The 21,745-nt window shown below is 41.6% G+C and overlaps 1 protein-coding gene across 5 annotated transcripts in view; it reads right to left on the bottom strand.

Annotated features, from left to right (window-relative positions):
* Positions 1-21,745, bottom strand: part of Mthfs (methenyltetrahydrofolate synthetase) — a 266,405-nt gene that overhangs the window by 229,606 nt on the left and 15,054 nt on the right. For 3 of the 5 annotated variants that reach the window (XM_052716485.1, XM_052716501.1, XM_052716477.1), the window contains exon 3: positions 2,510-2,703. The exons of 1 other annotated variant lie outside the window; for it this stretch is intronic. In XM_052716485.1, coding sequence (XP_052572445.1) covers positions 2,510-2,703 — 194 coding nt within the window. Of the gene's footprint in view, positions 1-2,357; positions 2,704-21,745 lie in introns of those variants that run through there. One more of the 5 variants, XM_052716493.1, reaches the window with a different exon arrangement.

Here is a 21,745-nt window from a genome sequence, read left to right as displayed (position 1 = left end):
TGTCTTTCTCTCAGCCTTCCACTTCCCAGCTTTATTCTCCTTCTTGTCCCGCCTATACTTCCTGCCTGGCCACTGGCCAACCAGTGATTTATTTATTGACCAATCAGCAACACACTTGACATACAGACCATCCCACAACATGTGTGTGTGGGTTTCTTCCTTCTAATACCTTCAGCAGGAATACTATGGGGCATGGTTGGTCACACAGGAATGGATCTCGTTTTAGGAGTGTGTATTAGTTATTATGCTTGTTATTACCAAAATACTTGGTAAGAAGCAACTTAGGGAAGTGTTTGCTTTGGCACACATAATCCATCATGGCATCCAGGACATGAGGCACCCACAGTCAGGAAGCAGAGAGCGGTGAACGTTAGTGCTCGGGTCCTTTTCTCCTTGTCACTCAATCCAGGATCCTACCCCATGAGACGGAGTTACCACATTTGGGGCAAGTCTTCACTGTTTAATTAAACCTTGCTGCAAACACCCTCATAAACACACCCAGGAATTGCTTCCATGGTAATTCTAAATCCTGACAAGTTGACAGGATTAATCATTACAGGGAGAGATCCTGTGGTTTTTTTACTTTTCTGAACCTTGGGTGACCTGGCAATTTCTGGCGAGTCATTTCTCTAACTACATCTGGCTCTTTTGGTAAAAGAATAACATAAGTTGAGTTATGAAAGAAAGATTTCCAGACCTGCTGTAGCTCGGTAATTTTATGATTTAACTATATCACAGTCATGCCAGCTATATCAACATTTACCTGAACTTTGCGGCTGAAGTAACACAAAAGAAGATCAACCAGTATAATCATGTCATCCTAGTTTGTAGGAATTCCATTTCTCTCTCATTTCTCATTGTATATCCAAAACTGTACAGATCCACTGTTAGCCAAATTGGCATTTTTGAAGTATTTTTTTTTACTTTTGTGCATAAAATATCAAACTATATATTATGCAAACTATATATTATATAAAAAGTAGATCTGTGTTTTAAATGAAATAAATGTACATGCATTTTGTTTACTCTTTTAAAATGCTACCAAATACTCTACATCAGTTATGTACCGAACACAGGAAGCTCCTTTGAATTTATGGACTTATGAAGAAAACTGACACAGACACTAATAACTGTTATGTAGGTCAATGTGATAAACGGAGCATTGGCCACAGTCAGGGAAGGAGGGGGGACTTGAACCAGCAGTGGGGGAGCCAAAGAAGACCTCCTGGAAGGACAACACAGGAGCCGAGCCCTAAAGAAGCACAGCAGTTCCCAGGACAAAAGAAGACAACACTGAGCAGACACAGGAAAACAGGCTTGCACAGGGCAGAGGGCAGGAACAGCCTGTGATGCTCACAGCATGCACAGAAAGATAATACAGGAAGAGAGGGAAAAGATGATAGAAGAAGGGTAGGGGGCCCCTTACAAGAGCTTTCTTCCACAGTGGAAGACGGCATCTCACTGTTAAAAAGTCTCCAAAATACTCCAATTGGGAGAGTCCACATTAGATTCATGTCTTGTCAGATCACTCCTGAAATAAATTGGAGGCAAAAGAAGCTGAGCATGAAGCTGCCTACTTCAGCTGAGAAATGCTGAGGGTTGAGGAAAATAGCAGCAAGATGAGAGGGAAGAGAGAACAGATGCAGACGGCATCCCAGAGGCAACGCCAGCAGGAGCTGGTGACGGGCTGCGGGTGGGACCCAAGCAAGCAGTCACGTCCAGGAAGACCCCTGAGTGTCTTGTGATAACCAAATCTTCCCCCTCCTCAACAAAATTACCTCTTCCCAGCTGTGAGGCCATCTGCCAATGTCCAACCCATGGCAGCTTCCATTTCCAAATGGAACCCATGAATCAACAGAAATAATTCCTAACGTATATCAGATCTTAAAGTCCTAAGGGCCAAAGACCAATCAACTGAATCAAAGTGTGTAAACCACAAATGATTCCCATCTATTCACCACATGAAGCTACGAAGTGTCTGTCATACATAAAACTTCAAGGTGAGTGAATGAAGTCATGATTATGTGGTATAATATTCTTGGGGAATATTTTACCCATAGCAAGTACTGCCAAACCAATTAATAACAGCTGAGTCTCCATATGCCAGAGCAATCAGACCTATAACTGGACATTAAGAAATAGAGCCTTCACCCCCAATTTCTATGTTTCTCTAATACTCATAAATTTTTAATTTAAACTGCAAGGCAGAAAGGTCAGCTTACCAGCTTAACACCAGGAAGCTAAGCTGAAAACCATAGAGCTTTTGCCTCCATTTGAATTAATATTCTGGTATTCACTCTTCTATTGATTTATAAAGATGGTTTTATGGTAGATACTTTATATTTACACTAAAGAAACACAATCAATATTCACTTTAATGTGCCATTTTAACTCATTTCTGACAAGGGGAAAATACACATATTTTCCTCACACCGGTACAAGACAGTGAGTATGGCTGTCATCGTCTGACTTAAGATGCTGGAGAGTCTTCATAAAGGACTTCATCTACCTTCATGTCGTGCTCATCCACTGGGACCTGGGGACAGATCTGCTCTTTGAAAGCCAAAGCCAAGGTGTAGGGCTTCACTTCTTGATGCTGCACACAGCGCTTCAGGTAGGTGTCATAGTAGCCCTTGCCCCGCCCAAGCCGGTTGCCATCTCTGTCAAACCCGAGGCCTGGCAAGAAGATGAGGTCAAGTCCACCTGTGGGAACAGGAATGTATTTGGAGTATCAATGATTACTGCAAGATCACTTCAGGATAGCATCTGGGTTTTATTTCTAATATTATCAATGCTTTTAATATTTTTTAAAGAAATATATGATCTTTGTGAAATTATGAAAAAATCAAGTTGGACAAAGAAGGAAATAATTATTCAGCTACTTAGTTAGGCCTGTATCTATCCTTCAGCAGTTCTTGGCAGACTCCTAGCCTCATCCACACCAGCCAGAGGGTTCTCCATGGGCAGAGCCTCACAACTTCCTTTAATTCTAACATGCAGCTGATTCTACACACCTGTCCGGTTTGGGAGGCAGTACCCTGGGATAATGACAGATGGAGGGGTGTGAGAGGGTAAGGGAAAAGCAGAAAAGATCGAGCTGTTTTCGTAGCTATTAAGAGTACCAAGCAGCCCACTCCTCCTCCTCTCCCTCCCATTGACAGGCAAAGGTAGGCTCAGACTTTCAGCTTAGCTGGGGGCTAACCACTCAGACAGCACTGTTGACAAGGCATACTATGGGTGGAAGCCAAGGACTCTCCAGCACAGGGTGCTAGAAGTAGTGGTATTCAGACTGCCAGCTAGACTGGCCCCTGCTTTAAGCAGCTGCTGATTTCCTGTGAGGTGAACTACACTTCCTGTTCCTGGCATGTACCTGTCCACCCTACCTGGCAACATCCCACACTGAAGAGTTCAGGTGCAGTCAGATTTAATCCTCTAAGCCTGCCTATCTATTCCAAGAACTGTTTGCTAAAAAATGGGTGTCACTGACCTTTCCTCTCTGCCCTGTCCCTGTCATTTATCACTATAGAAATGAACAGTTTTCTGGATACTTGGATTGAACCCTACTCCCTAGGGTCCTCTTTATGTTTCCAGAGCAACTGACTTAAAGTTCTGTCTTCTAACCCAGTTAAACACATACATTCTCTGTGAATTTCACCTCTCCACGATGAGAAAAAGGCATTTTGTAAAGTCCTCAGAGGGGACCCAGAGTCCCTGCCTTCAGGAGACAGCAGTTCAGTTAAAATAAAAATTCAGACCAAGACAACATCTCTATCAATTGTCCCAAACAACCAAGACAAGGGCTCTAGAGACTCCAGCAGAAACTAAGTAAATCTAGCTGGGTGAAAAGATCAGGTCATGGGGTATTTTGATTTGACGTGGATTTTTAAGAACATGTCAAGAGTCAGGTTATATCCTAGAAACTGAAAGAAGGGTAGCAGGAGCAGAGTGTTGACAAGGGGCAGGCAACAGTTTTGTTTGCTGGAGAAGGAAGATAGGGGTAAAGAGTAAGAAGAGAGATAGGTGTGCAGTTCTCTCCAGCACTAGCCATAAAAGTACAAAATGATAGGACATGGCATGCAGATTTCTCAGAAAATTAAAAGTAGAACTACCATAAAATCTAGCAATCCTACTCCTAGATGTTATCCAAAAGAATTAAAACATGATCTTAGAGAGTCTTTGCCCTTCCATTTTCACTGTAGAATTGTACACAACAGCCAAAAGGTAGAGTAGCCTAAATGTCCATCACAGTAACAACTGATCAAAACAAACAAACAAAAATGACAACAAAAAACAAATCCTGTAAAAAACAATGACATCATGAAATTTGCAGGCAAATGGATGGAACTAGAAATATCATCCTGAGTGAGGTAGCCCAGACTCAGAAAGACAAATATGATATGTACTCACTCATAAGTGGATACTAGATGTAAAGCAAAGGATAACCAGACTACAACCCACAGCTCCAAAGAAACTAGGAAACAAGGAGGACCCTAAGAGGGATGCATGGATTGCCCTGGGAAGGGGAAGCAGATGAGATCTCCATGAGTAAACTGGGGGCGAGGAGGGCAATAGAGGGGAGGGGATGAGGGAACAGGATGGTTGAGCTGGGGGAGGGACAGAGTGGGAGAGCAATGAAAGAGATATCTTGATAGAGGAAGACATTATAGGGTTAGGGAGAAACCTGGTGCTAGGGAAATTCCCAGGAATCAATAAGGATGACCCCAGCTAAGACTCCAAGCAGTAGTGGAGGGGGTGCCTGAACTGGTCTTCTCCTCTAATCAGATTGTTGAACACCCTAACTATCATCATAGAGCCTTCATCCAAAAACTGATGGAAACAGATGCAGAGATCCACAGCCAAGCACCAGGCCAAGCTCCAGGAGTCCAGTCAAAGAGAGGGGAGGAAGGATTATGTGAGCAAGGCCGGGGGGGGCGGGGTTAAGATCATGATGGGGAAACCTATAGAGACAACTGAATCAAGCTTGTGGGAACTCATGAACCCTAGACTGACAGCTGTGGAGCCTGCATGGGACCAGACTAGGCCCTCTGCATGTGGGAGGCAGTTGTATAGTTGAGTCTGTTCAAGGGGACCCCTGGCAGTGGAATCAGGATCTATCCCTGGTGCATGAGCTGGCTTTCTGGAGCCCATTCCCTATGGTCAGACACCTTGCTCACCCCGATGAAGTGGAGAGAGGCTTGGTCCTGCCTCAACTGAATGTATCAGGCTTTGTTTACTCCTATGAGAGGCCTTACTCTTTTGGAGGAAGGGATGGGGGATCTGTGGTTGGTATGTAAAATGAATTTAAAAAATTTCTTAAATAAAAGCAACAACAAAAAACAAATTCCATGGCACATCCATGTGGTAATATATTAATCTACCATAAAATAGAAGAAAATTTTATAATAGTGTGTAGATGTATCCAACCTTCTTATTAAATAAGAAACACAGAACCAATGCAAAGAAGAAAGCCAAGAGGTCAGAGCTAAGAGCTAAAACCTTACCCTTCCTCCTGCGGTGGTCCTACCTCTCCGAACCAGAGCTACCCCTGTGTTAAAGTCTTTATATAGAGTTCCTGTCCTGCCTTCTCATTGGTTGTAAACCAAACCACATGACCGCCTCCTCATGGCCTGTCTGTATAGGCCTCCAGGTTTTCCATGATTGGTATTAAGATTAAAGGCATGTGTATCCAATAATGGCTGTATCCCTGAACACACAGAGACTTACCCAGCTCTGCCTACCAAGTGCTGGAATTACAAGCGTACGCTACCACTGCCCTGCTTTCCTATGGCTTGCTAATAGCTCTGACCCCCGGGCAACTTTATTTATTAACATACAAATAACATTTTAATACAAATAAAATATCACCATAATAGTGGGCATGGATGAACTGTGAGGATACTACGCTAAATGAAAAAAAAAATCACATAAACACATGGACTATCTGATTCCACCTGCAGGCATCTAGAATAGTAAAACTTTTATAAACAGAAAGCAGAATGCCCTTTGCCAGAGGCCTGAGGAAGATGCTTTTGATAAACCCAGCATTCAACATTTTAGTCATGCAAGATGGAAAAGTTCTAGAGGTCTGTGATATGACATTGTGTTTATAGCCAAAACAAATGCACTCTACACCTACAATTTAAGAGGTTACATCTCATGTGGCATACTAGATAACATAATAAAAAGTAGAAAAGCAAAGCAACAGAAAAGGAAGGCAACAGAACAGCCAGGAGAACCACCAGTGCCAGCTGCTAAGAGGAGAAGGCAGAGATAACCACCAGTGCCAGCTGCTAAGAGGAGAAGGCAGAGATAACCACCAGTGCCAGCTGCTAAGGAGAGAAGGCAGAAATAACCACCAGTGCTAGCTCCTAAGAGGAGAAGGCAGAGATAACCACCAGTGCCAGCTCCTAAGAGGAGAAGGCAGAGATAACCACCAGTGCCAGCTGCTAAGGAGAGAAGGCAGAATTCTGGAGCTGCTACATTTATGCTGGTGGAAGAACAGAATGCAGAAAGGAAACAGATGAGGAAAGCCATTCTTCGCCCTCAGGCTAGAGGTAAGCTTGCTGTCATTGCCCTCCTCCCTGCTCCGTCCTGCGCTTGGTCTGCTGCTCTCCCTGGAGTCTACCTCATAGAGCTGAGTGTATATGTCTCAGTGACTCCATTGGGTAGCAAATTTCCTTGCATGCCATAATTTTTTCCAAGTCATGCTGCATGTTTGAATTTTAATAGACTTCTAGAGCACAAAGACCCTGAAAGACAAGTACATTATCTTCAGATAGATCAATCCTGGCATGACACCCCCTACTTTAATACCTCTAAGGTACATATATTTGGATTAAAGAAGTAATATTATGGGACAAAATGAGAAAGTTTATCTTCGAAAGGCTGTTAGTTTGACGTGAACTCTAGAGCTGATAAGCAGAAGCGAGAATGGCCTTTGAACTGTTAGGTAACTCAGGGATCTGAAACTTCAGGGTCCTGGCATTCTACTGGGGATGTTGGCTGTGTGTCCCTGCCCATAGGATTACCCCCACCCAATAACCTTCTACCATTTGTGGACTGTGATCCCAGGTTCCAGCAGTTACTTAGGAAGTCTTTTCTGGTATGCTCCTACATCTGCTATTTGGTTTTTCTGAATACATATTACATCCCTTACTTGACTTCATCCATCTTTAGTTGAAGTTATTCCTGTGCCTTGCTACCATCCTTTCTTCCCTTCTCTCCTCTTTGCCTGACACACACACACACACACACACACACACACACACACACACAGCCCTCTGGTAATCTTCACACATCATAACACTGCTTCTGGATGCCTCCTTTCCCCAGTGATGAAGAAATTAGTGGGACAAGAAAATCAGGTATGGGCTCAACAAGCTTTCCATGCCACACACACTAGAGTGTGACCCTAGACACACCCTAACGTACCACAGTCAAAATTCAGTAGGAAAAAAAGAAAAGCCTTCCTTCTTCATGTATATTCTTCCTGAAGCTCTGGCCTGGCCCTGTTTTCAATCACCAAAGGCTCATTAACAGAGGACAATGATAAATTAGCACAGATATTAACACAGCGTAGACCACAATCCTGATTTTGTTTAACCCCTTGTGCTCTGGCTTCATAGGCCCTGCTGGAGTAGAATGTAATTAACTAGGACAGGCAAAAAGCTCCACTCATCAGGATTGCAATAGGAACTTCAAGAAGAGGTCTCTGGGGATCACCAAATCCTTCTGCACAATCACAGTTTATTGTTTATTCTTCTTGGGGGAGGTGTAGTTTCATGGCTTTCTTGCATTCAAAACTGTAAAGCTTACCTTGGCCCCAGCCTTATACCCTGTGTTTGTTCACAATCTTTCTTTTTCCCCTTATTTGGTACTGCTCTGAAGGCAGCTGGTAAGGGGCAAGGACCATGCTCCTTCCTACCTGTGGGATCAAGGGCAAGTCACTTTCCAGTCTGTGTTTCAACATTACCACCTGCAAATCTGCTTGGTCACCTGCTGATCACGAACATTAAATTAGAGAGTGCTTATGAACTCTATGGTTAAGTATCATCTACAATAATCATATTTATTATGAGACTTTCTCTTGGGAATTAAGAAATATGAGGCACTATTTCATGAACAGGCTGGCAGAGAAAGGGATGGAGTTCCTGTGGAATGCCCAGTGAAATCAAGCACACCTACTTACTCCAGTCTTCCCTTAGAACTGATTTCTGCATTCTTTCTTCCCCAGGGCTCAGCCAAAGAGGGAGCAAGAAACTAGAAGAGTGCAGGTGAAGAACTGGAGTTTGGTTGGTTGATTTTTTTTTTTTCTGTAAAGGGCCAAACAATAAATAATTCAGGTTATGAGACACTGTGGGCCACAGGTCAGTTTTGTACTATGAAAGCAGTCATAGACAATATATACATGGATAACTGGCTATGCTTATTTACTAACACATGGATAACTGGCTATGCTTATTTACTAGCACAGGTAGGGGGCCAGACTGGGCCCACAGGCTGCAGATGCTACCATCATGATATATAGAAAGTTTCCGAAACAAACACAGAAATGGAGTCAAAGGTGGAGAGGATAAGAACAGTTTCTCTTAGGGGTGGCTGGGAGGCAACCGTTGCAGTACAGGATGCAGAGGAGATGGGAACAAGCAGAGCTGTGGACTCTTCATCAGCAACAGGAACCCTAGGAAACAGGCTTTCAGAGAAAATGAAAGGGGATTTTGTGCATTCTTCTACTCACCCTAGTTCTGAGGATTTTGCTCACCCTTGGGAACATCATTTTCAGTAAGACAACAGCAGATGTCTCTGATGACATCCTGAACTCAGACTCCTGGGACAGATGGAACTGGTTCAGCACCTGGACTGTCTCTGCCCTCATCCTGAGAGTAAGTGGTGGAGCCCAAGAGATAGGAACAGCTTGTCTGCTCTAAATTCAACAGGTACAGTTCTTAGTGTTCTCCTTCTTCCTTTAATTCTTTTCATCTTGCATTTCCTGACCATATCTTTCATGTTCTTCAGAAACTTCATGAATGTGACAATGCAGTTGCCCCTCTGCACTAGGGCCAGAGTTCTCATCTTATTATTCTGAATGTACTATTCCTCTGGCAAGTCCAACTGCTTAACCCACTTCCTAAATGCAAGCTTTTCCTGGTTCTTCCTTGCTCAAAAGCATTTAGCTTGGGGATGTAGCTCAGTTGAGGAATGTTTACTTACTATGCACAGAGCCCTATGTTTGATCTTCAACACTGCCTGAAAATGGGCATGGTGAATCTTGCATGTAATCCAGCCTGTAATTTTAGCGGAGGATCAGGAATTCAAAGTTATCCTAGGCTACATAGGGTTCACATAGAGTTCAAGGCTATCCTGGTTTACATGAGACCTTGTCTCAAAAACAATTACAAAAAAAAAATCCAAAATACGTTTAGTTAATCACCTTTAATGATAACATCCAATTGTCCTTTCTTGGCTATGCAAAGCCTCCTCTAGTCTCCCAGTCATTACCCTCCACATCATTTTCCCTGTATATTCCTGTGACACCAGTTACATCAACTGAATCATGTCTCACAAACCCACTTGTGATTTCCTGCCTGGATATCTGTGTTCCATCCCCATGGTTACCTCATCTAATATAGCACTGGTCATACAACAAGCCTCAGCTAAGCGTCCATGCAGTTCTTTTGTTCAATCACTATGCTGTAACCTGCTCTTGCCCTGGGGACCAGTAAACAGTGGAAATCCTTTCTTCTTCCTAGAACTCCTTACAGCTCAGCTCTCTCTGAAACAAAAGAAAGAATGAGGGTGAAGGGGTGAAGGACATAATGAGCAGCCTGTGGCCATATTATATTCTTTTTAGGTTCCTGACCATATTCAGGCAGTCACTTGCTTAAATCATCACATGAGACACCTGACTCTGAACCACAGTGCAGGGTCAAGAAGAGCGGAGTTTAGGAACCAATATTTGTGAAGTGTCCACCAACACCCAGCATGCTACTATCCTCTAGGAATAAAGGGGTGAGTAAAAGTGCTGCATCTATAGGCAGGCAGGAGGGTTCAGACTGCTCTTCACTTCACACACGAAAACCAATTCAGAAAGCTCAAAGGGTCCTTCAGTCCTTGAGTTCAAAGAGAAAGCTATCCCAGGAGGGTCAAGATTCACCATCTATACTGTTCCCACTGCCAACAGGTACAAGTGTGGCTGAGCAAAGGGCTGGAAGAAACAAAGCCACAGGTCAACTACTTTAGAGGCCATGGTCAGTACAAAAACATAGCTTTCACCTCAAAGGGAATAAGGGATAAGTTACTCTAAAGCCAAATATTAGTGGTCATTGGCCAGGAACATGGATTCAGGTTATTCCAAATACCAAGCCCCAGAGTGGTAACAGTTTTGTGAAGGTTTTATAGTTACAGAACAAAAGAAAGTCACATCAAGATACTCTTCAAATACATGGTGGGAGCATCAGATAAGGCCAGTGACAGCAAAGCAAGGGAATGGCAGTTATAGGCTTCAGGTGGTATCTGGTGACATCTTAGCCTTTGGGTTGGTGGGAATTAGTGGTTTGTGAGTACATCACAAAAGGATTTCACCTGGTAATCACAAGGATGTTGGATATAACACAGAGATGGGCAATGAATAAGCTATTGGTGGGCTAAAGATAGCTCATTATAATTGAGTTACAGATCTTCAGCATTCCAACTCTCCATAGTCACATAAACTCTAAACAGCTTTGTGGAATTCTTAACACAAGTGAGGCTTTTTTGTGGAGGAAGGACCCACACCATTTTACTAGAGATGGACTGTGCAGGCTTCTATGTCACAGGCTGCCAGGTTGGGATCCCAGCACTGCCGTGTATTTAACTACAAAACATTAATCAAAACAACCTTCACCTAAAACCTTGAATGAATAAGCATATTATGATGTAAAGCTTCCCTGAACTATTAATATCAAATGTCAACGTAATCAACTACTGCATGCCTACTCCTTAGGTCACATGGCTGACTGCAGAGACTCAGGCATGGCCATTAAACATATGTCCACAGCACAAAGAACCTGACATCCCCAAACAAAACACAAGGGCCAGTAATTCAGGACATCTCTTATGATAGACTCAGAAATCAATACTTTGAACTCATCACGATTGTGTTAAAGCAGACTGATGCACGATGCTTACTTCTCACAGGAAAACAATGCAGAACACACAAGGTAATAAACCAAACCAATTATGTGTTACAATAAGACATAGTCAACTTCTGGTTATATGTATAAATGGTTTTGAAAAAAAAATTTTTTTCTGGGCCAGCAAGCTGGTTAAAGGTGCTTGCCAACAAGTCACATAGCGAAATGAGAGAACTGACTCCCCCTAAATTGTCCTCTGACTCCACAAGACACACACACACACACACACACACACACACACACACACACACACACAATGTAATAAAAATTTAAGAAAATAAAAAGAAAAACCTCTAAACCCATGAAGAATTAATCAACTAAATTACCTAATGGAAACAGGTAATTAAAAAATATTTACATCATAAATGCATTTTCACTCTGTCCCAACATGTTTTGGCCATGTGCACCAACGTGCATCAAAATACAGAATCGATATCTATCACCAGAGCACTAGGCCAAGCACACCCCACCCCGCCAGGTAAGTTGTATTCCTGGGTATAACAGGGCACTCTGATGAACAGGCAGTGATGTATCACAGCATAAGACAGCCTATATGCCTTACTTTCAAACCTAAGGATATTATAAGTGTGAGGCTTGACTCAACCCCATGAACACTATGTGTTTAGATGAAAGAAGTAGTCACAGGTCCAGACTGGAATCCAGAGGACACCCACTGAGGCTTTCAGGTCTTTTTGTCTCAGAACAAAGAATAAGACCATGGACATATGGATAGTGGTAGAAATGGAGGCCATTTCTTAAGAAAGAAAACACTCCCAAGTGTAGCAGGCCAGAGAGCTGGGACAGCTCCCCAGCTCAAAATCCCTGGTCCGTTAAAGTCATTACCCTTTATGGGACATTTACAAACTACTTGCCCTGTCCTAATTTTGTACATCTGTCTCTTACATGAAGTCTTGATGAGAAGAATTTCTGTGTTTCTGCCAAATCACTTCTCTCATGTAAACCCTGATCCTCTCTGTGTCCTACCTTCCTCTGCAGTCAAAGGAGACAGGGATTTAGATTCTTCTAGGCAAAGCAGAAACACAGAAGAGACCTAAAGTTCATATGGCACTACCTGCTGAGCAGTTCCACACAGCAAAGTCAAACTAAGATGGCCTATGAAGACAGGCGCCCTTCTCTCTACAATGTCTGTGCACTCCTGCGAGTCCATCTCAGGAAGGATACACAGAGAAGTGGCTGCCTCTGAGATGAAAAGTTGGAGAACACAAGGAAGATCCTGGATAAAAAGGACCCTACACTTCCACACTACTCCTTGTGAATTTTTATAATATGACACACAGAACTAGAAATGTAAACTTCTCCTCTTAAATGTCAACCTTCTGTGTGAAGGCAAGAGCCTAGAAGACAGTCTAGCAATCAATCAAATGTACTGGCTTCCAGATGGATCACTGGGTTTGGGTTTGGATCCCACAACAACTATGGATAGCTAAGGACTTCAAAGTAACTGAAACTCTCCTTAAAACCCAACTTCTTAAGATGGGACTTTACAGAGAGACTAAGTACATAAAGGAAGTATGTCAAAACTCAATAAGGTGTTCAATAAATGCAGGCTTCTCTTATATTTACAGATATGAAAATGCCTACTCTCTGTTGACTCTGAAAGTTTTTTCTTAAAAGAGTTATTTAGATTTTTTTTTATCAGCCCAAACCCTTTCTAAGAGCAAGCCTAACTCTCTACTGCCATCTGCTGTCATACAGAAATGTGCAGGCAGGCACCCCTCACAAAAGATGCTATAGCCAGGGGCAAAGCATGAGCCATGCAGGCTCTCAGAAAAGGTGGCTTTACACAGATGTGATGGGAAAGCATTCTGGTTATAAACCACCCTTCCTTTTGCAGAGGATCCTCTGCGAAGTGTCTCTTTCTAAGAAAAGCAGGAACAATGGCATTAATCCTTGATGCTTTCCTCCAGCTGTACTGTCCACTTCACAAACCCATCCTCACATCACCTGCCCACAAAACCCACAAGACACAATATCATCTCCTTTTTTTCCAAACGGGAAAAATCATGATGTAATCTGGCGAAGTCATATGGCCAGTGATGCTGAGACTCCAGTGCTGGCGAAGATGGGAGCTTCATGCTGGAGGGTAAAGTCCAGAAAGACTATTCTACTAAATCCACCATGGAAGCAGGCTCAGTCACACTGAATACAGCATCTATACTAGTCAGGCTTGGGGTGCAGTGTAGATGGATGACAAAGAAACTGGGAAAAGGGAAGAAGTTCAACAAAGGGGAAAGTAACAGGGCGAGCAGTGCTCAGGTAGTAACTTCTGGGGAACATTGGCCATCCACAGACCTGCACGAGGTAGGAGTAGGGAGAGGATGCCTCTGGTACCAGCAGTGTAGCAGCTAGAAGGGCTGCTGGACAGGAATGTGGGTGCTGCACGGGGTACAGCGTTAACACTCCAGCTCATGCTTCACCATCCTCTGGTCTCTAATATGTCCACTAAGTTGCCCTTTGTGGGTTTTTATCAAGTGGAAAGAGAAAAAGTCTGTGAGTCTAGTGGAAGTTAACCAACAGACTTAAACATGGTTATTATCTTAATTCTGGGTATGGAGACTTAGATAATTTTTAGTTCCTACTTTATGTCTCATCTTTATGATCAAACACTGCTGGATCTGTTTGTTTGTTTTATCTGGACATAAAATGACTGTCCCAGTGCTATAATGGAGTAGAGAATAGAGAAAACTTTGGCCCATAGCCATGGTAACAAAGTAAGAACAAAAATACAATGAAACCTAGGTCTATGTAATGGTAGCAGAGCTATGGACAACCCCCAACAGAAAAAGGCGAAGGATGACCACAAGAGCCTCATCTTGGATTCCAGCCATTACTCATTCCCACAAGTCGGCTGTGATGCTATGGTATATAAAAAGAGGAAGATTACCTGAAAGTGGGACTCCATGATACAGCTTTCATGACATCACCATCCATGATGGAGAGGGACTTTGCAGTGATGTAGCTATATGGGGACCACCCACTCTCCTGTAAGCAACCCCTTACCTGTGTTCCTATAAACAAGCCCAATAAACAAACTCAATGGTTTACCACATTGGACTAGGGTGGAATCCTCACTTTGGTTGGTGTTAGTGCTACATGTGGGGTAAATAGATGCCTTTTCACATCTTCCCAAGACAAGGCAATGCAAAAACAGAACACAGCTATTTTCTTTTAGTAAATGTGTGTGTGTGTGTGTGTGTGTGTGTGTGTGTGTGTGTGTGTGTGTGTAGGAATATTCTAAAATATTTCTAGTCTTCACCACCAGAAGACACAATTCAAATCATGTTAACTATTTTCTTAAGCACTTAAAAATTTAATTATATCTTGACCAACACCTTATCTAGAAAATATGCCTCAAATATTAAGATAACAGGGAACACGTAGCAATTATCTGACAGTATTTTATTAGACATCACGACCATCATTGCTATCCCTATGAACAACAATCATAACCATATATGAAAAACACCAAGTAAGTTACCAAGAACCAAAGTGAGAAGAGGTGAACCAATTCTGTGTGGGTATGGTGCATGTATGTGTGGCATGTATGTAGTGTGTATGTGTAGGTGTGTCCCCATACAGGCACGTAGAGGCCAGAGGAGGACAGCTAATGTTCTATCACTCTCAACTCTATTCCGTTGAGGTAGAGATAAGTACCAGGGATCCTCTGGTCTCCACCTTCCCACAGTACTGCGAGAATAGGCCTGGCTTTTTGCTTGGGTTCTGGGTGTTTAAACTCAGTCCTCATGCTTGCACGTGCAACAAGCAGTCTTACCCACTGAGCCATCTCTGCACCCCCCAATTCATTAACTACATAGGTTTGCAACCCACAGCCTACCAGCCAAATACTGCTATAAAGCTTCACTGGAACCCAGCCACACTTTACTTTGCCACTAAAACAGAAGGAAGAGTCAGTCTGAAACAGATGCAGTACCAGCCACTAAGCCCCAAACATTTACTACCTGCTCCTTCACAGGAAAGGTTGCCAGCCTTTGATTTAGCCATCTCCCTTACGGCTTAAAGGCAGAGAAAATCAAACTTCAGTTCATCCTATCTTAGAAAATATGGACTAAAATAAATATTATGGAAGGAGATATTAAATTGTTTTCAATGCAAAAAAAAAGTACAAAAGCAGTATTATCTAATCAAATAGCATTCCTAAATGTTATTTTGATACTGAGTTTGAGAGATATTCATGGTCAGATGGCCCCAAACAGGATAATAAAAGTAGGAAGAAATGAATAAATGATTTTCCTATGCTTTTTTTCTAACCTGAGTAACCTCTGGTTATGCGATTTTCTTAAAAAAAAAAGCAGATGATAGAAACTCTTCAATCTAAGCTAATGATTCTTAGAACTCTTTTTCTGGGTAACACAATCGAGAAATAAATAAGAGAATCACAGAAAGACAAAATACTTACAACCCCACTTATGTGTATCTAAAGCAGTCAAGATCACAGAAATGGAAAGAAGAACCAGTTCCTTAGGACTGGGAGGGGGGATCATCTGGTGTGAGTGTCATCTTTCAGTGGGCAGTTTCAGGTCCCCAAATGAATTTTTTTTTTTTTTTGAGACAGGGTTTCTCTGTGTACTTGTAGTTCTGGCTGTCCTGGAACTTCCTCAGAAGACAAAGCTGGTCTCAAACTCACAGAGATCTACCTGCCTCTACCTCCAGAGTACTGTGACTAAAGGTTTGCACCACCATGGCCTGGCAGAGATCTGTTGCACAAGAGTTGAATGAACTTAACACTGCTGAATGGAGTGTTTCAGAAGGGCAAAAGTGTGGATTTTATACTATGTGCTTCCTTACAATAATAATAATAAATATGATAGGAGAGGTAGCACAAAAGAGAAGAGAAGGGCTAAGATTCTGGATAGGAGAGTGTTTCCCTAGCATGTGGAAGCTACCAGCATCACTAATGAATTAAAATGTGGCTTACTCTCAAAGCAGTGTTTCTCAACCTGTGGGTTGGAACCCTTTTGGGGGGTTACATGACTCTTTCACAGGAGTCACTTAAGACCATTGGAAACACAAATATTTACAGTATAATTCATAAAAGTAATAAAGTTACTTATGAAATAATTTTATGGTTGGGGGTTACCACATGAAAAACTGTATTAAAGGGTTGCAATCATTAAGAAGGTTGAGAACCACTGCTTTAGAGTAATGAAGAGCATCTCTTCCAGGTACAGGGTAAGTGTACCTTTGGATTTCTTGCTATCAATCTTACTTTGTACATGATGAGCTCACAAATTCTTTATCCTAGTCAGTTATAGTTCTGTCAATTTCCTCAGCCTCGAGACTTTAGCAAAATGGAAACTGCTTGCTGGCTTCTATCTCTTGTTTTACTCAAATGTTTAACAGATACTTGAAAGCTCAGCAGGATCTCTGGTTCAGCAAACGTAACTAGACTTACAGTATATTCCTCCAGCTTGCTCTCATCCTCCATGTATCGGAAGCCTCATAGCTCACCTGATATGATCCTTGTGCATCAGAACAACTTTTACTGCTGCAAAACCTAAGTTAAAGTAAGATAATGCTATGAAATAGTATCACCCAGATCTCTATAACATCCTTTTCCAATGAACTGTGGTAATTTTTCTACTCCAGCTAGCCTTGTTATCTGCTTCAATACATCCTTTTCTGGTGGGTAAAAAACTTCATCTTGAAACCTTTAATGCACCCTAAAACCAGCTTGACAAGAAAGGGGAAGCAGAAAAAAAAATTCCCAAAGCTTGACATTCTATCAGAAATTCAATGCAATCAAGTCAATAAATAGCCATAATTAGTAACTCAATGAATACAATGTCAGCCCCACCCAAAGAACTACAAAGAGCATGGGAAAGGTATATACCAATAAGGACTAACAACTCGCTCAGCTAAAAACATGCCCAAGAAGTTGAGTGTAAGAAACTAAACTGTACCTAAACTGTAATAGGAATAGAGTAATGTAAGTGCCAAGGCAATATACAGAAAGGAGATAATTATATCCCACTGGCAAAGGGGTTAAGTCCAGGAAAATGACATTAAGGAAGTGGGTGCTGGAAAAATAGAACTTCCAGGAATCTGCAAGAGGGGCAGTGATGGCCTGTGATATCGAAATGAGCCAAAGCATAGATTTGGAGAGCTTGGCATGTGTTCAGGGACAGTGATAGTCGCCTCTGGAAAACAAGACAGCAGGTCCATAGCATACATATAGAAAAGTACCGCCAGTGCCTAGGAAAGAAACCCACTAAATTCCATTGGGAGAACCAGGCAAGCCCTTGGGGGCAGCTTGACAGGAAAATCAGGGGAACATGAGTGGCCATGGGAGGCCAATTGAATCTCCAAGGAAAATAAACACCACTGTGAGGTGGAGAAGGCCCGGGACCAGTGTGAAGCATCTTTAAGACTACACAGAAACAGACTAAAATCACTCCTAACATTTAAAAATGCTACATTAACATATTCCTACATAAGCAAACCCACTCCTTATGAAAATGCAGTATGGAACTGCACAGCATTCCCACGTTCCCTGGAGCACGCTGAAGGAAGGCTCGGGAGAAGGTCCTTGCTGGCTACTAGTTTGTAATCTGACCCCAGTAACTTGTATCCCCATGTATCCCACCAGACAACTGACTCTTTTAAAGACCCTTTCAAGACCTTAGAAGCAGAAGCTTAAAGGAGTTCCCCTACAGGGAACTTGGGTCAACAGGGATACAGCAGGTGCTCATTACATAATGAGGGAGAACCTTCTGGAGCCTAGCAATTACATGTCTTACATTCCTTTACATGTTATGAAAAACTGTTGTGTGCTGGTTAAAGATGAGGTGTTTCCTTAAAATGGGTATCATCCTCTCTATGACTTTGTCTAAGTGTTCCCTTATTTGCACTGGTTTATCTCTAGCCATAACATAGAAGGAAAATAACATGGTTTGTCTCTTATCCCATGCATTTATTTAAAAAGATAATGAATTCCTCCATAGTGTTTTTCAACACAGGTAGAACTAAATGGTTTGTATTATTTTTCTCCAAGGCAATGGATAAGGCTGTGGGCAGAGAAGATGTGGGAGTTATTCTACTGGTATTAGAAAAGTACTGACGTTGGTGTCATACGACTCAGATAAAGAACAGAATCGTTTTCAAAGGTCACTTTCACATCCAGTAATTCCATATCCAGCCAGCTGTTTCAGATGGTTCCAACTAATTATACAGTTTAAGAATCTAGCAACTTATTCATCACAACTGAACTGCTGTCTATATACCCAAACAAATGGAACAGCATTTGCCTCTTTTTCCTCCAAAATGGGGCTTCTATTCTGGATTATACATTTTTATTTTCCATGATTTTGGTACCTATTTTTAATCAACTTCTGAAGATGGAGAGTCTTAGAAACAAAAACACTTGGCTTGGCTTCACTGTTCACTTTGTGACTTTGATGAATCGTTTCCCACAGAGCCCCATTCCCTTACCAAAGGTAAAAGGCTGACTTGGATGGTCTCCAGTTGACTCTCACTTCAATGATTCCTACTACACTGTCAACTGACTAAGGGACACAAGAATGTGGAGACTGTGGACAAAGGCACTGCTTCAGACTAATACATCTGTGAAACACTGACATCTGGTGGACTTGGAGAAAAGTGTGCAATTCATCTAAGAAATAGCCTTGGAAACTATAGTTTGCACACCTCGTTTTGAAAACAGTTCATCAAGGATACATGATTCTTAGAAAATCAAAGTTTCAATGTTTGTTTTCCCCAAACTTGAGAAATAATTTAAGATTATAATAATTTTTAAAATTCTTTCAGAAACTCCTGATCCTATTTAAAAAGTCTATGCTGCTATGCTTTTCTATACAACAGAAATCATCACTTTAAAGTATAATAGAGTAACCAGCTGTGATACACGTGTGTAATCACAGCACTGGGGGGGGGGGAGTAGATAAAGAAAATAATGAGTTCCAGGCACTATCTAGCAAAAAACTAACACACACACACACACACACACACACACACACACACACACACACACACACACTATACACACACTTTATCTCCTCTCTTTATATCATTGAAAATACATATTATATCCATTATATAAAAAGGAAAAATGTACACACAATAGTAACAAGTATAACCTGGCTAAAATACACTTAACAGTACACTAAAGGAAATGTGCAGAAGCAAGGTTAGAAGTACGTGGACACATGGAGGATACTATGCTACAAATTCTGTTGACTCTTTGGACCTACTTGTGCCTTTATCTTATCAGCCAGTAATCCTGTTCAATGTACCTCAGAAACTATTTTATTTACAAAACAGAAGTTTCTGGCCAGAGAACAAATATACCAAAACATCTTTAGTTACTCTCTAAACTCTTTGAATACTGAAAATTTAACTTGAAAGATTTATTTTACAATTTTTAGTTTTGTGTGGGTATGTGCATATGAGTACAGATGCCTGTGTAGACAAGAAGAGAGATTTGGACCCTTTGGAGCTGGAGCTGCCTGATGTGGGCACTAGATACTGAGCTCAGGTCTTCTACAAGACTAGTACCTGCTCTTAACCAGAGCCATCTCTCTAGACCTGGAATAATGTAACTTGAAAAGTCACCAGAATGTTTACACAGCTATCCTAAGACATCAAGGGCAACTCTCCATTGGGACATCCATGCCTACACTTGGGTGTGTGTTGTTTTTTTCCTAAATGAGTATTTCTGTCTCTGTCTCCCTTTCCTCTTCTCCCCCTCCACCCTACTCTCTCAATATTGTAAATTAAATGTATATTAAAAACCTTTCTAATAAACTCCAACACTGTAGCAAACTGTTCATCCTATAAAACTTTTCTGTGATGAAGTCAAGAATACTGGCTTCACTCGAGTGGAGAACTCTGAGAAGTAATCCTCAGGCTGAGCCATAGCAAGGCTGTGTCTTCTTGCTCCTGTGGCTGTTTCCAGTTTAGGTGATGTCAATTATAAGCCCAGGAATGAATTCACCTGAATATACAACCATAGAGCTTACTTTGTCCTCTAGACAAAAAACACAGATTGTTTTGCAAGTCTACAAAACTATGACTGATAGGAACTGTTATCTACTGACCCAATACCATTCTATAATCTGTATAAAAATAAACAAAGGAAAATTCCTGGATTCCCTTATATTTAGGTTTTGTTATAGATAAAGCCAATGAGATGTAAGGATTTCCAGAAAAGCTTCTTGTAGTAGGGACAGCTAACATTCAACCATGCCATCAGCTCCGTTTTCCTTCTTGCTCACTACAGATGTGATGGCTGGATCCATAGAAGCCATTTCACAAGTAGGAAGGAATTGCCAAGAAAATGGTAGCCCACTCTTTCATCTCCTTAAACTGATAGGCCAGTGTCAATAATCACGTGCCATTGAAATTCTATTCTCATTGCATAAAAAACAAGTAATAAATAAGCCCTTTCCTTGTTTAAACTGTACTTCACAAGATTTCTGTTTCTTATAATCCAATGCCATTACTAGCCAGACTGCATAATCAAATATATTAACCTAAAAAGAAATTTTTAATAAATTCCAAAAGTTCTTAAGTATTTGTGCCAATATTCTCTTACTCAAGGGGAATAGATAAGAAAATGGTTAGGACATTTAATAGTGTTAAATATTGCTTGGGTCAATGAAGCATCTAATACTATTAAATAAATCAGATAACAATGAGACCAAAAGTATTTTATATCAAAATATTAAGTATTATTACCTTTGTATTAATATACAGGGAGGAATGAAAATAAATGAGTAAGGAATCGAGAAATATTACAAGCTAATACCAAGGACAAAAATATCGATTTCTTGAATGACTTATAAAAAGAGCAGGTAAGGGATAGATAATAAGGAGATAAAGGGAGAAAGCAAGGAGTTGAGGAAAACATAGGGAAGACAGAGACAGTAGGAGAGAGGAACAGGAAAGGAGAGGAAAATCCTTGGGGAGGGGAAGAAGAGCTGTGCCCTTCACATCCCTGTCCACATAAGAACTTTCTTCAAGCTCCCTGGCCCTAGCTCTGAATGTCCAAAGCCTGTGTCTCACGCAGCTAATGCCTGACCAGCCCTTTCTTTCTTAACCAATCACCCTTACCAACACTGCGCTGCCCACCCCACCTGTCCACTGGACCCCTGGCTCTCTACATCTGTAACCCCTCAGCATGCTGACCAGAGCAAGAAGTGTAGAAAATAAATCTATTGAACGAAGTGCAGATGTTTCAATGTTCTCTAGAGTTAGGCCAGCGGTTCTCAACCTGGGGGTCGAAGGATGCTTTCACAGGGGTCACATATCAGATATCTTGCATATCAGACATTTATACTATGATTCATAACAGTAGAAAAATTGTATTTATAAAGTAGCAACAAAAATAATTTTATGATTGGGGGTCACCACCATATGAGGAACTATATTAAAGGGTTGCAGTGTTAGGAAGGTTGAGAACCACTGTGTTAGGCATCACTAGACTAGTTTACTTGCCTATTACACTATGCTAGGAATAAAACCCAGCTGTGACTCTACCAGAAGAAGAGATCATTCAATAAACACCGTACATGGTT

This window comes from Peromyscus californicus, unplaced genomic scaffold (assembly GCF_007827085.1).
Source record: "Peromyscus californicus insignis strain IS unplaced genomic scaffold, ASM782708v3 Scaffold_11__1_contigs__length_118956290, whole genome shotgun sequence".
NCBI classification, from domain to species: Eukaryota; Metazoa; Chordata; class Mammalia; order Rodentia; family Cricetidae; genus Peromyscus; species Peromyscus californicus.
This window is presented reverse-complemented; position numbering and strand designations above follow the sequence as displayed.